Here is a 14191-nt window from a genome sequence, read left to right as displayed (position 1 = left end):
CACTCGTAAGTCGTCTCCCGGAAAATAAAGAACCCTCACACAACAGCCCACACCTTCTTCCCCAACTATTGTTTCCTGCGAGATCCCAAAGTTTCCTTTTAGCTGTGTCCCCCTCGCCAAGTTTCCCGGGCGCAGGACGGCGGGTCCGGGGCAAGCTGCTGGCGCTGCCCGGCCCAGCCGGCCTGTTTGGTGGAGGGGGGGGGGGGGGGGAGGTGGCACCCTAGGGCAACAGAGGTGCTGGGGGACTGTATCCGTGGAAGCGATGGCCTGAGCCCTGCTACGAGAGGGGAGGAAGAAGCACAGTAGACAGAAGGGAGAAGCAGAGCCGAGCCAGCCAGACCAAGCCCATGCCGTGGAGGGCTGTTTGGTTGTTGTTGTTATTGTTGTCGTGTGTGTCTGCGTGTGTTTTTTCTCTAGCCGCTGAGCTCTGCCTACGATTTCCAACTTTCGGCTTCTAATCCCCACCCCACCCAGGAACGAGCGACAGAAAAACAACACTTGTCTGCCCGAGAAGGCTCCGGGGTGGGGGGGGGGGGGAGAAAAAGGAAGAAAGGCGACCTCGAAGAGATGAGCTCTCGGCTCAGTTGTCAGCAAACAACACTCCCCCGCTTGTCCATCCGGCGGTCCTCCCAGCCTCCCGGAGACGGACAGACGGACGCACCGACAGGCCCCCCTCGCCATCCACCCCCCGCCCCCGCTCGTCTTTGTTACATCTTTAGCAGCTTTGTGCGTGCGTGTCCTTTCTCCGGTGTCATCGGCTTTACTGCCGAGGGCTGGATGTGTGTTGGGGGAAGGGGGGCGCGGGCCGAGCAGGCGACAGGGGTCGCCCAAGTGGTTGAGGAAGAAAGAGCCGGGCGCCGAGGAGGAGCAGGGGCCCCTAAACTTACTTTTGTTTTCTTTCTCGATCTGCTCCAGGTAGCTGGCGGCCTCGAGCAGAATCTGCACGTTCTGCAGAAAAGTGTTGATGTGCTTCTCCATCGAGTTCTCGCTGGTGTTGAAAATGTCCGAGAAGGGGCACCTGAGCTTGGCCCCCGCGGGCTCCTCGGGCTGGGCCGGGGGCTGGGGCGCGGCCACCGCCGGGGGCGCGGCGGGGGCCAGCCCCGCGCCCTCACAGCGCGCTTCCTTGCGCGGCCGCCCGCGTTTGCCCATGGAGGAACCGGGGTCCGCCGAGCTCGTCCTCTTTTGGGGCTGCGCGGCCCCGCCGAGCTCCGGTCCCTGGAGAAGACCCGGCTGGCCGGAGCGGAGGAGGGGCCGAGGCGAGGAGGCGACCTGACTTCCCGAGCCTCGCTGCGTGCAGTTGTGTGTGTGAGTGTGTGTGAGTGTGTGTCTGTCTCGCAGTGGGTCTGTGTGTATGGGAGATTGAATGAACCTACAGGACAGACGGAGGCGCTCTGGCGCCTGGGTCCTAGTGCGAGCCTGTCACCATCGGACCGGTCAAAATAAAAGGTGGAGAAAAGCGAGACAGGGACGCCCTCTGCCCGTCCCTGCACCCTTCCCCGCCTCTCCCCAAATCTTACCTCAGAGCAGAGCACTGTATTTTAACACAAATGGAAAAAATACTCGATGCCTCCGAGTGCACCTGCAGGAAAACAAACTAGTGAGCTATTTTTTTTCTTCACATAAAAATAATACCTGGTAAAGGGTCCAGGACAATGCCTCGCACATGGTGAGTGGATCCCCAATAAATGGTAGCTGGTGTGACTTTTTTAAAAAAAAATAAAAGCCCAATCCAAAAAACCCATCATATGTAGCCTGGAGTTTCCTCCCCCCAGTTCACACACCCCCACACACAGACAGGCATAAGCATGTGCCTTCACCGGGTCAAATGAAATCCCCAAGCCACCAAATCCCAGTTACAAATTTACTCAACTCTTTCTTTCTCCCTTCAAATGCAAAGCTATTTTCCAGGAAGGGGAGGAGATGTAAGCATCTCTCTCCACACTCCTCTTCCCGGCCTTGGTCCAGCTGTGCAAAGCTCACACTAGGGTGCCTCCACACCTGGCATCCTTTTATTTGACAGAGCCGAGAAAAATGGCAGCCCAGGACCGACCCCCACCCCACCCCAGCTGAACTCCACCTTTTGGCTCTGAAGACTGAAGTCGAAGTCGACGATGTTGTCTTTGCTGCTGCTGCTGCTGCTGTCACCCACCCACTCAGGGTCTGCCGGAACCATGGATGCTTTCCAGGCCTGGGAGGTACAGTGGGAGTCAGAGGGATAGTTGAAGGCCATTGGGGAGTGTCACAGAGAAGAGTTCAAGTCCAGCTCTGAAGCACATAGACTGTGTGAGTTTGGGCAAGTCCCCCAACCTCTCTTGGCCTGTTCTCCATCCATGAAACTCCAATAAAGATTCTTGTGCTGATTAAATCATATCTGCACTTAGCACACTACCTGGCCCCTAGTAAGATCTTTTTCTTTCAATCCAGACCCAGATGAGAACCTGGGTCCCCTACTTGTATCTAAGGGGTGGAGGGAACAAGCTACAGGAAACAAGACTGTTCTGCACTTTGTTGGAAAACATCTCTGCAACAAACCCATCCAAATATTGTCACCTTGCAAAGCCAACTGGAATTCCTCCCCCCTCCAGCCCCCCCCACCCGCTGCCAGGGAACCACTTAGGCAGAAGACACATGGAATACTGCCCCCTGCAGTTGAGCAACCCAGCCACCCTAAAACTCAGAGTTGCCTCACGCACATTTGTCCAGAAGACTCTTACTGGAAATGGAAACTTTTTTTTAAAAAGGAGAGAAAGTACATTTCTTTGTAAAACATTCACTAAAGTCTTGTGTACTTTTAGAATATAATAACCTGCTGCTGAGATGATGGCACCAATCAGTGGCATTTTAATTTTTTCTAATGTTTATTCATTTTTGAGAGAGACAGAGCATGAGCGGGGGAGGGGCATGGAGAGAGAGGGAGACACAGGATCTGAGGCAGGCTCCAGGCTCTGAGCTGTCAGCACAGACCCTGACGGGCGCTCGAACCCACAAACCGCAGATTATGACTTGAGCTGAAGTGGGACGTTTAACTGACCGAGCCACCCAGGCGCCCCAGTAATTGGCATTTTAAAGCAAATGTATTCACATTTCCAATTCACATTTGGATACAATCATACTACACATACTGTCCGTTCATTTTTCATCCTGTGACAAATTTTGCATGATTGGTCTTTGCATCCTTTAGCTAGGGGAGAGTAGAAGATCCTAGGAGCTGTGAAATAAAAGTTCACCTTCCATGATCAGACTGACTACTGACTTTTTGTTCCTGCTGGGACCACAACCTGAGTCGCTCATGTTTAAAAGTCCCTAAGTGTCTGAGGACTTTAGGAAGGTATATTTTCAAACAGCTTTTATCTAATGCCATTTTGCAAAACCTGGCACGTGTGTAAGACAGCCCCGATCTCCCTTGCCCCAGTTGAAAGATGATAGTGAGACAATGAACCAGCTAAGCCCCAAGAAAACCTTAGTCTCTAATTCCCCAGTGGGTGCCAAATGTGTACATATGCAGTACTGTGACCTACATGTCTGTCTACCCACACCCACCGAGGTAGGCACACCCCACACATGAGTGCCTGGGCAGGGGTAGGGTGTTTTGTAATTATTTATTTATCCCTGTTTCATCTCTCATAGGTCTGCGAGCTTCAGAAAGCCCAGTGGGAATCTTCAAGCTGGGCCACGGATCTGACCAAAGCCAAAATAAACAATGGCTTGAAGAAAATCTACAAAAAAGTGCTGATTTGCACTATTCCCACAGTCCGCCACAGCCCCCACCATCATTCCCATGGAAAACACCACTGCTGGTGCCAAATCAAGTTTCCCCCCCTTCATAGGGGCATTGTTTTTTGTTATTATGTGAGTTCTTAGCATCAGACAATGGCACCACAAGAGACACAGTGGAGGCAGGAGAAATGCCTTTTTGTTTCACAAAGTCTGTGCTATTGTGCCCCAGACTCTAGCCCACATATAGTACAGTTGCATGTATGCATTTTGGTAACATGTGTGTGGAATGATGAATGTGCCAACCTAAAGCTCTAAGCCCCTTCCTTATTTTTTCCCCCGAGCCCATCAAGTGTTAAATTGAGAGCATCATACTGCTCTCTCCCTCCTCCCACACTATTCCCCAATTCACAGACTCCTCTAATAACATTGGCCCCCACAGAAAGAGTGGTGTTTCAGGGGTTATATCACAGGACAGGCATCCAGGATGCTGGGTTACAAGCTCAGCTCCATTCCCGATTAGCTTTGCTTCCCAGGAGGAGCTATTCAAGCCCTTTGCACCTCACTTTCTCCGGGGCTTTGACTCCATAAATAAACGGCTTCTTTGGAAACTTGCTGGCAATTTTTGCAGAGAACAGGTAGTGGATGAGAAGGCAGCTGGCCTGATAAAAACATGTGAACCCTTTGAAAGAAAAGTAGTGGCTTTTTGCAGTGCCCAGTGAGGCCAGCCAAGATGTTCCCAAAGGCCCAAGATACCTTGGATGCCTATTCAGTCAGGGTCTTGTTTCCCCAAATTTCTGTTTCTTTGTTTGGCCTATTTGCCTGTTGGTAATATTTTTCCGTCAACCTTGTTTGCATTTTAAAGCCAGATCACTCTCTCATGTATTTGCCCCCTTTCCCCTCCCTCCCCCCCCCCCCCTCATTCTACATTCTCACATCAAAGGAGTTTGTTTTGCTTGTTAATTATGTCTTCAGGTACACAGAGGCCGGTTAATTACTAAGACCCAAGGAGAGTGGCCCCCAGAGCTCCCCATTCTACATGTGGATGGGATGCCCTTTCCTGTCCTGGGCCATTTTGGTTCTCCTAGGTTCCTTAGCCTTACTCTTCCTCTTTATCCATCCTTCCCTCCCTAGACCTTTCTGCCTAAGTCCACTACTCCACCATCTAGCTTTTCCTTGGACCTTGCCAGCATGGCCAGATCAGGTTCTTCCCTGTTCTTTGACCTGTGGTCTTTGTACTTAGGCTTGATAAACACCATCAAGAGATCTCCTGTCCCCAATATTGTCACTCGAGTCCTAATTCCCCAGAGCTTTCCTAGCCAAGTTTTTCCTGAGCACCTTTCCCTTTGGAAAGGGATTGTCCAGCAAAGACCTGAGGAGTTGACTTCTTCTTTCCTTGGGAGCCCTCACCTACTAGGAAGTGATGAAGGGAGATGAAGGGAGGAGACTTCATCTACTAGGAGGGAGAACTGGCTTCAAGGAAAGCCCGGGAGTAGAGGTTTGGGGACTGGTTAGATGCAAGCAGAATGACAGGAACAAGGAGAACTGTGTGACTACCTCTCCCACTGGCTCCTGGAACAGCCTTAAAAGTGCTGACCAGGCCTCCATCAACCACTCCCCATACCCCCACCCCCACCCACACATTCACCAGTGGGTGTAGACAAGGACAGAGGATAAATAGCCTCCACCCTACATTGGAGCTCACCCGGGTGTCACCTGCTCCTGGGGCATTATCTCTGCTCTTCTGGACTCTGCCCTCCCTTCTCCTGGACCTCCAAGCTGCCAGGCTCTTCCTGTCTCAACCAACTCCTGGGCTTCTCCTATGCAACGCCCAGTACTTACAGGGTTCATTAGATTATGAGCTCATTAAGGGCATGGAGCATGCCTTGCTCCCCCTGGCATCCCCAGCCCGTGGCACCTAGCACAGCACATACATGGCACATGACAGGCACTTAAGGCATAAGGGTCAAAGTCATGAATGCTCCTTCCTGCCCGGTTGGAACCTTGGTGCTGGCCCTTCATGGCTTCCTTGCTCCAGCATGGCAAGAAGAGGCATTTGACACTGTCTGCAAAACTATTCCTGAGTCACTCGTATTAAAGTTTAAATATCAAAATACTGTCTGTCAAGAAGCCAGAAAACCATTGAGCCAGATGGTTGAGGTTCCCTTCCCCAAAAGTGCAGAGGTTCAATCACCCTTTCCCCTGTCCTTACTGCTCTATATCTCTTGTGACAAGATGGGTCTCCTCTGTAATAAGATGCTTCTGATGGAAGCATTACCAGATGATGAAAGCAATGGCCTGAGACCAAAGTGGGAGTCATATGGAGCTTTTTTTTTTTTTTTCATTGTATTCTCATTGTAGGGTTTCTACTAGCTGAGAGCAGTCCTTCCGGCCCCTATTTTCTTTAACATCCCCATATTTTAAAAAATGCATTCAGGGGCGCCTGGGTGGCTCAGTCGGTTAAGCGTCCGACTTCAGCTCAGGTCACGATCTTGCGGTCCATGAGTTCGAGCCCCGCGTCGGGCTGTGGGCTGATGGCTCAGAGCCTGGAGCCTGCTTCCCATTCTGTGTCTCCCTCTCTCTCTGCCCCTCCCTTGTTCATGCTCTGTCGCTCTCTGTCCCAAAAATAAATAAACGTTAAAAAAAAATTAAAAAAAAAATTAAAAATGCATTCAGCAAAGATTCGAAATTCACGTACATTAAGGTAACAGTGATTGACAGTAGCTTAAAGAGGATCATTCCCAGAGGCACTTGGAATTAAAACATGGCCAGTGCTTTAAGCTAAAGAACTAAAGTTCCAATGGTGAAATCTTAGGCATCAGGAGATGGAAGGAGAAGGTAGTATTTAGGCAGCGAAGGATCTTCCTTCTGATTATTAGCTGGTTGAACTTGTGTAATTTGCTTAACCTTTTAGAACCTCAGTATTTTCACGTGCTCAATGGGAAGAACGATGTTTACCTTACTGATGGGATATATATAAAGGGACTTTGGAAACTGTTAGGTGCTGTGCACATGTCAGCATAGTATTAGTCTCAAGAGTCCTGGAAGATTTTCAGGGAAAACAAAACCAATGACAAAAAGATGGGAGAAAGAGATACAAGCCCGGGGTTTTGGGCCAGCTCTTCCGCTGCATGACCAGGTAATTTTGGATAAAAATCCCATCATTTGCAGCATCTGTGTCCTCTCCTCTGAAGGGTGAGTTCTGTGGCACTGTCTTCCGCTCTTCCCCATTCCAAAAAGCATCATTAATTCATCTCCCCCAGGTTCATTAATGCTGGGATGCTACTGGGATCCTACTGGGATCTACTGGGATGCTACTGGGATGCCTGTTTGCAGTCAGCAGGGAGAACAAGTATGACCACACTAAGCTAGGAAAATTCTAGCCCAAAGCAAAGAAACTGGAATCTTGGATATCCCAATCCGACTTATCTCTGAGAAAAGCCTGCTTCCCACTGTTTTTTGTTTCTTGTTTTTTTTGTTTGCTTTGTTTTTTGTTTTGAACACAAATCAACAAAAAGTCAGAGGAGCCCCTTTCTGTCTTCAATGAGGTCTGAAGGCCCAGGACCCCGGTCTGTGAATCACTGGACTCAGTAATCAAGGAGGCAGCCCCCCACCCCCACCCCCACACTGAAGAAGATACAAGATCTACAGAAGGAAGCAGCCCAGAATGGTGCTGCTTTTAGTTTCTGAACTTCCGCCCGGATACCTGCCCACTACTCACCCCTTCTTTCCTTCTGAAGCCTATTTTCTCTTTCTCCCTTTTCCATCTCTAACTGAGGCTTGCAAGTTGCCCTCTCTCTTTCCTGCTCCAGAACTCAGTTCTCATGGGTGAAAAGGTTGATGAGCAAAGGAGTGGGTACATTTATCAGGGATAATGGATATATGAGCACATACTTAACATGCAGATTAATTCATTCCATCAGAAGACATAGTCTTCCATATGTCAGGCTTGTTCTGGTTATAGGGACTCAGCAGTGAGGAAAGGGCCAAAACCTCTACCCACACGGGACTCATCTCTTACCCCAGGTATAAATATAGAAGACATAGGACCAGTCGTACATATACAGATATACATATAGTCACATACATGCACGCAGAGACAGGCCTCTTTACTCCTGTGTCTTTCAGAAAATGAAATGTAAACCTTAAGGTGGAGCCAGAATATGGGATTCATACCGAGAGACTATTACATCCTCTACACATCAAAGAAACAGTCATAAACGAGAGTGAGGAAGGGTTTACCTTCATATCTCCCTTTCTCTAGCTTCTTGCTTACATTGGACATTCATTTTTGTTTGTGTACAAATGAACCTTTGCATGTTTCCACATAGTAAGAAATACTGCATTATGTCTCAGAAGAGTTAATTTTTTTTTAATTTTATGTCATCCTATTTCAGAGTTCTGAAGCTCTCGCAGATATGTGTGGCCTGCCAAAGAGTCACGTCAAAACAGCTGTCTAAAATTATAACCTACCTGGAAAAGTCAGAAATGTAATCAGAGGCTATTTCCATATAACTACACCCTAAAAACACCCATCCCAGACAGGCCAGCACAGGAGAATGACATGTTGGTATACAGTTGCCAGAATCTGTCTTAGACTTTTGATACTTAATTGCATCATTGTTAAAGTTGAATTGAGTAGAATATCCCCAGCAGAAACGCTGGAACTGGGAAATTGGTCTGCATTTCCTGTGTCCTTAAAAATTTTTTTTTTAATATTTATTTTATTTTTGAGAGAGGGAGAGAGAGACAGAATGTGAGTGGGGGAGGGGCAGAGAGAGAGGGAGACACAAAATCTGAAGAAGGGCTTCCAGCTGTCCGCACAGAGCCTGGCGCGGGGCTCAAACCCACGACACGGGAGATCATGACCTGAGGTGAAGTCGGACGTTTCACTGACCGAGCCACCCAGGCATTTCCTGTGTACTTTTTAAAGCCTTGGAAGAACTGGGCTCTATCAATTCTTAGGCTGAATTGATGTTAAGGGAAATGTTTTCTCATCCCATTAGTTTTAATTTTACATCCTTTGGGCATGAGGGTTTTTGAGTTTATTATAAAACGTGTGATGTAGTCCCAGAGTATCTTAGAGACACGGTAGGCACAAGAGCTAGTATTCATAGAATGCTTGTAACATTCCAGGCCCCATTTTCCAACCACAATTTTATTTCAGCTTCGCAGTCATTCCATGAGCGATTATTCTCACCCCCATGTGACAGGTGAAGACATGGAGACTGGGGAAAAATAAGTGCCTTGCCCCAGATGGCGCAGCTAGCAAGTGGCAGAGCTGGGCACTCCAAGGCCTCCAGCCTGGCACAGTGGAACATCCCTTCCTCCTGTTCATAACCCGCTTACCTTCATTCACTTCGGTCCAGCCGCACGTTTGGTGGGTATGAGTTTATGCGGTCTTGCTAATTGGGTTTACGTGCATTACAAGGGTGCTTGTTCCAATTCCTTATTCGATTATAGACTGAAAATTTCTCCAATAGAGGAAACTTGGGTCCTCCCTTCCCAGGCTGTGAGTTCTTCCAGAGCCTCCGTGGTGTCTCCAGCAGGGCCTAACAAATGCCATGCCCAGAAAACCTGTTCAGTAGACATTGTTTGAAAACTGGAGCTCAGCAGGTGGGACCAACTCAGAAAATAGAAAAGTACCTTTCGTGTCATTTATCAGACATCACCGATCTACCGTTGACACCAAGTGCCTCTCATGCTCTGTCCTTCCTTTTACACAATTAACTCCATGGCTGAGGTAGAGGACACACAGAAGGTGCTGAGAAACCACATGTATCTGCTGCCTTGGCCAAAGGTTGTGAAGCTGGGAACAACATGTAGTGCATTTGGAAAGACTGTTGGTCACATACGACAGAGGGTCTCAGCCTGTGCCCTTAGGGATGGGATCGCCAGATTTATCAAATGAAAATGCAAGACGCCCAGTTAAATTTGAATTTCAGGTAAACAAGGAATAATGTTTTAGTATAAGTATGACCCTTGTAATATTTGGGACGTACTTAGGCTAAAAATTTTTTGTTGTTCATCTGATATGCAAATTTAAATGATCATCCTGTATTTATCTGACAACTTTAGTTTGGGAGATGAAGTGCGATTAAATTAGAATCTCTGGAATACTCACTTCACAAGGTTATTACGAGGATCCAATGGATTAATGCCTGTAAAGAGCTTAGCACGGTGCCTAGCATGGACGACACATCCAATAAGTAGCTGTTATTATTATTCCATCGCTGCTACCTTTCCCAGATCCCCCCTGCAGATCTTCCTCTCCCAAGGCTTGGCAGTAAAATAGACAACATGGGTGGGGCAGCAGTACAACCTGGAGCCCCCCCAAAGAGTCCCTCCGTTGGACAGAACGTGGGCTCAGACCTCCTTGTTCTCACCTTTCTGTCTTTGAGCCCTTGACCAAGTCTTGTAAAGTAGGATGACTCATAGTACAAAGGAAATGGACTAAATTCCAGTTGTGACTCTGTCACTAACCGGTCATGATCTTAGGCAGATCATTGCCACTTCTCTGGGCTAAATTTCTTTACCTATAAAATGGATATAGGGCAGACGGTCACTTCTATTCATAATACTCTGTGATCAGCTCACTTGTAGAAATTCCAGCCTTGACTCCACAGACACTCTCCCCAGAGAATTGATTCTTTTTCCACCTATTCCCAGGGCTATAAAGTGGAACATCAGTGTTCATGCAGAGTGGAGAGCTTTGAGACTTTTGGGTTTCCTCTTCCCTTCAGGTAAGTATACTCTTCTGTTTTGCTAAAAAGTGCAACATACCCTCCCCTTTAAGTTATGTTTTCCCTTCAAAGAATGGAAGGAAACTTTTGCTTTCACTTTATCTTTTTTCCTTATTTAAGGTAACCAACACTGACCATTGCATTGCCAAATGCAATTGAAATGTGAAGGGGCCATTTTGAGGGTGTCATTCAAAAGCTGAAGGTTCCCACCCCCAAACTGGAACACCTTGGATACACCTGTTCTTTTTCTCTAAGGTAATCCTTTCTTAATCCTTTTCCAAATTTCACCTGCCATTGAGAGTCCACCGCTGTTGCCATTTTTGAAGGACAAACCTGTTTTTCAAGTGATAATTGCATTGACCATCTGTCTCCATTAGCCATATTGTGCCCCCCATCTTCCTCCAAACCCCTAAATGACTGAAATAACAGTGCAATAAAAGAATCTAGTTGCAACAGACAGCATTTTGTCCATGTGTGTTCATTATGAGGGTGGACCTAAGAGCAAACCAAGTAGCAATAGAAAAATCTTCTTTGGTTTTCAGAAGTTTTCCCGCCACACTTAGGGCTCAGAGCTGGAGAAAGAGCTGACTGTCACCTCCAATGAAGAAAATCATTTTATTAGTGTGGATCCCAAGAAGGGGCTGTGCTGTTTTTTTACAAGGGGACATAACTGGGTAACACTCATACTGATGGATATTCTGAGAATGTGCCCCTTTCCATTAGGGCTTGAAATAAAGTCCTAATCAAAGTGGTCATGAACTCCTTTTGAAGCTGCACAGGAAATCTCTGGGAAACACAGTTAAAAAGACTCTAGTTCAAAGGAAACTCCTCCTTTATTAATAATATTCAGAGATTTGTTCTTAATTTGGTTTCGGTAACTTGCTGTGCAGAAAGAAAGAAAATGGAAATTTGGTCAATATCTCTCAGAAATCAAACCCAAAATGTTGGGGGAAGGAGGTTGCAGGTAATTAATTTGGAGGGGGGCACATTGTCAGCCACCAGAGTTTTTGCATGGTAAAGCAAGACCCAACAGCTAGTCATGGTGGGGGTTTTAGGACATCCATCTTGGATGTAAAACTATCTCCACTTCCCCCCTCTTTGAACTATCAAGATGGGGTTAATATTACTGTGATAACAGATTTACCTAGAGAGGATCCTTACATGGTTTAGGCACAATTATCTCTCTGGAAAGATGGGCCCAAAATATGTCATGGAGGTATTCCATTAGCAAAGGATTCTGATCACCTAAAAATGCTGGTGAGTTAAGCCAAAAGTTAGCATGATACTGAAATTTCAATGGGTTTTTGCTTTGGTTAAGAGGTACAAGTAAAAACTTGGGGTGGGGGAAAGAACTTCCACTTCTAGGAAGATGGGGTAGACATACTTTATTCTTTCTACTAAGCACAACAAAGAACCTTGAACATTATATATAAAACAAACATAAAACAACTCTTAGAGGAGGAGAGAGAAAGGCACAATGGCTAGGCATCTCAGGATTCAAGGAACAACACCGTGGTGAGCTCTCTGGGCTTTAGTTTTACTTTATTTACCTTAGTCTTGGAGCTCAAGAAGGCAGCAACCTGGAACACCAGGTGCACACAGAAAAAGGCCAAACAAAAGTCTGTTCTCTGGAACCAAAGGACCAGGAAAAGGGCATCCTGGCAAGGCAAAAAACTTTTAGGTAATAACCACTCTGCTTCAGCCAAATACCACAGTAAAACTGTAACCCACCCACACCCACACAAGTAAAGGCCAAATGGGGAGAATAAACTTTTACTCCAGCCATGTTGTAACAAGGCTCCCCGATACCTACTTCCAGAGTGATGTCAGAGAAGGCAGAGTATGGAGCTAGGGACGTCATCCCTACAGGCGTTAATGAAGGCCCTGCAGTCTTAGTGCAGACCACATAGGGAACGCTCACCCTTGCACAGCTTGACAATGTGCCCTTCTCCTCAGGTGCCAGTGGAGGCTAAGAGGGATACCTGGAGTCTATCTCTACCTACCAGTAACAAGGCAGCACCTCTCTTCTCCTGCCATAGTCACTGGAAGCCACATGAAACAGATGGTTTAAATAAGGTGCAGAGTCTTATAATGTAATATGAAAGTGTCCAGGTTTCAGTAGAAAATCATTTCGAGAAACAGGAAGATCTCAAATCAAATGAAAAAAGGCAATGAATGCCAACACCTAGATATGATGGAAATATGTTTCCGTCAACAATTACAAACATGTCTGAAACAAATGAAAAAACAGAAAGTCTCAGCAAAGAAATGAAAGATCTAAAGAAAAACCAAATGGAAGATTTAGAACTGAAAAGTACAATAATCAAAATAAAAAACTTAGTGGATGGGCTTTACAGCAGAATGGAGGGGACAGAAGAAATAATACATGGACTGAAGGCAGAACAATAGAAATTACCCAGTCTGAACAATTGAGAGAAAAAAGACTGAAAAACCAAAAACAGCTCCTTAAGAACACATAGGACTATAGCAATAAATCTAATGTTCATCTCACCGGAGTCCCAGAAGGAGAGGGAAAAAAGACTGAAAAAATACTTGAAAAAATAATGATTGAGAACTTCTGAAATTTGCTGAGACATAACTACAAAAAAACCCCTGTTTTGTTTTTGTTTTTGTTTTTGTTTTTGACAGAGAGAGAGGGAGAAAGAGAGAGAGAGAATGAGTGCAGGGATCCCAAGCAGGCTCTGTGCAGTCAGTGCCAAGCCCGACACGGAGCTTGATCCCATGACCCTGGGATCATGACCTGAGCCAAAATCAAGAGCCAGATGCTGAACTGACTGAGCCACCTGGGCACCTGTAAACTCTAGTTTTAAGAAGGCGAGGGAATACCAGACAAGATAAATCCAAACAAATCTATGACAAGACACATTGTAATACAATGTCTAAAAATTAAAGACAAAGAAATCTTGAAAGCAGGGGAAAAGGCAGATATAAACAAGATTGTTCTAAAGTTTATGTGGAAAAGAAAATGAATTAAAATAGCTAAAACAATTTTGGAAAAGAAGAATAAAGTGAAAGGACTCAATCTGCTTGATTTCAAGACTTTGTATAAACCCAATCTCACACCACTCACAAAAATTAACTTGAAATAGATTAAAGACTTAAGTGTAAGAGCTGAAACTGTAAAACTCTTAGAAAAAAACGTAAGGAGAAAGCTCATTGACTCTTGTCTTGGCAATGGTCTTTTGCACATGGCACTGATAGCACAGGCAACAGAAGCAACAATAAACAAGTAGAACTTGTCAAATTAAAAAGCTTTTGCTCAGCAAAGGAAAAAAATCAACAAAATGAGAAAGCAATCCGTGGAATGGGAGAAGACATTTGCAGGTCATATGTATGATAAGGGGCTAATATCTAAAATATATGAGGGGGCACCTGGGTGGCTCAGTCAGTTGAGCGTCTGACTTTGGCTCAGGTCATGATCTCACGGTTCATGAGTTCAAGCCCTGTGTCAGGCTCTGTGCTGACAGCTCAGAGCCTGGAGCCTGCTTAGGATTCTGTGTCTCCCTCTCTCTCTGCTCCTCCCCCATTCATGCTTTGTTTTTCTCTCTCTCTCAAAAATAAATAAAAACATTAAAAATTTTTTTTAAATATGAGGAACTCAGACAAATTAATAGCAACCCCCCTCAAATAATCCAATTAAAAATGGAGAAAGAACGTAAATAGACATTTTTCCAAAGAAGATATGCAGACGGCCAACAGGTACACGTAAAGAT

At 46.1% G+C, this 14191-nt stretch overlaps 1 protein-coding gene and 1 long non-coding RNA gene across 2 annotated transcripts in view; both read right to left on the bottom strand.

Annotated features, from left to right (window-relative positions):
• MXI1 (MAX interactor 1, dimerization protein) overlaps positions 1–1275 on the bottom strand; it is a 105897-nt gene extending 104622 nt beyond the window's left edge. Inside the window, exon 1 of the mRNA XM_042907974.1 lies at positions 888–1275. Coding sequence (XP_042763908.1) covers positions 888–1149 — 262 coding nt within the window. The 5' untranslated portion in view covers positions 1150–1275. The remainder of the gene's footprint in view (positions 1–887) is intronic.
• Positions 1276–1517: 242 nt separating this feature from the next.
• On the bottom strand, positions 1518–5504 carry LOC122201936. The gene is made up of 3 exons (XR_006194383.1): positions 5420–5504; positions 2078–2188; positions 1518–1579 (listed from the first exon to the last, which is right to left on the bottom strand). It is a non-coding gene; the product is annotated as an uncharacterized LOC122201936 (long non-coding RNA).
• Between the last annotated feature and the right edge of the window lie 8687 nt (positions 5505–14191).

The sequence above is a fragment of the Panthera leo genome, chromosome D2 (genome assembly GCF_018350215.1).
Source record: "Panthera leo isolate Ple1 chromosome D2, P.leo_Ple1_pat1.1, whole genome shotgun sequence".
Classification (NCBI taxonomy): Eukaryota; Metazoa; Chordata; class Mammalia; order Carnivora; family Felidae; genus Panthera; species Panthera leo.
The sequence above is the reverse complement of the archived record's forward strand: the minus strand, read 5'-3'. Positions and strand labels throughout refer to the sequence as shown.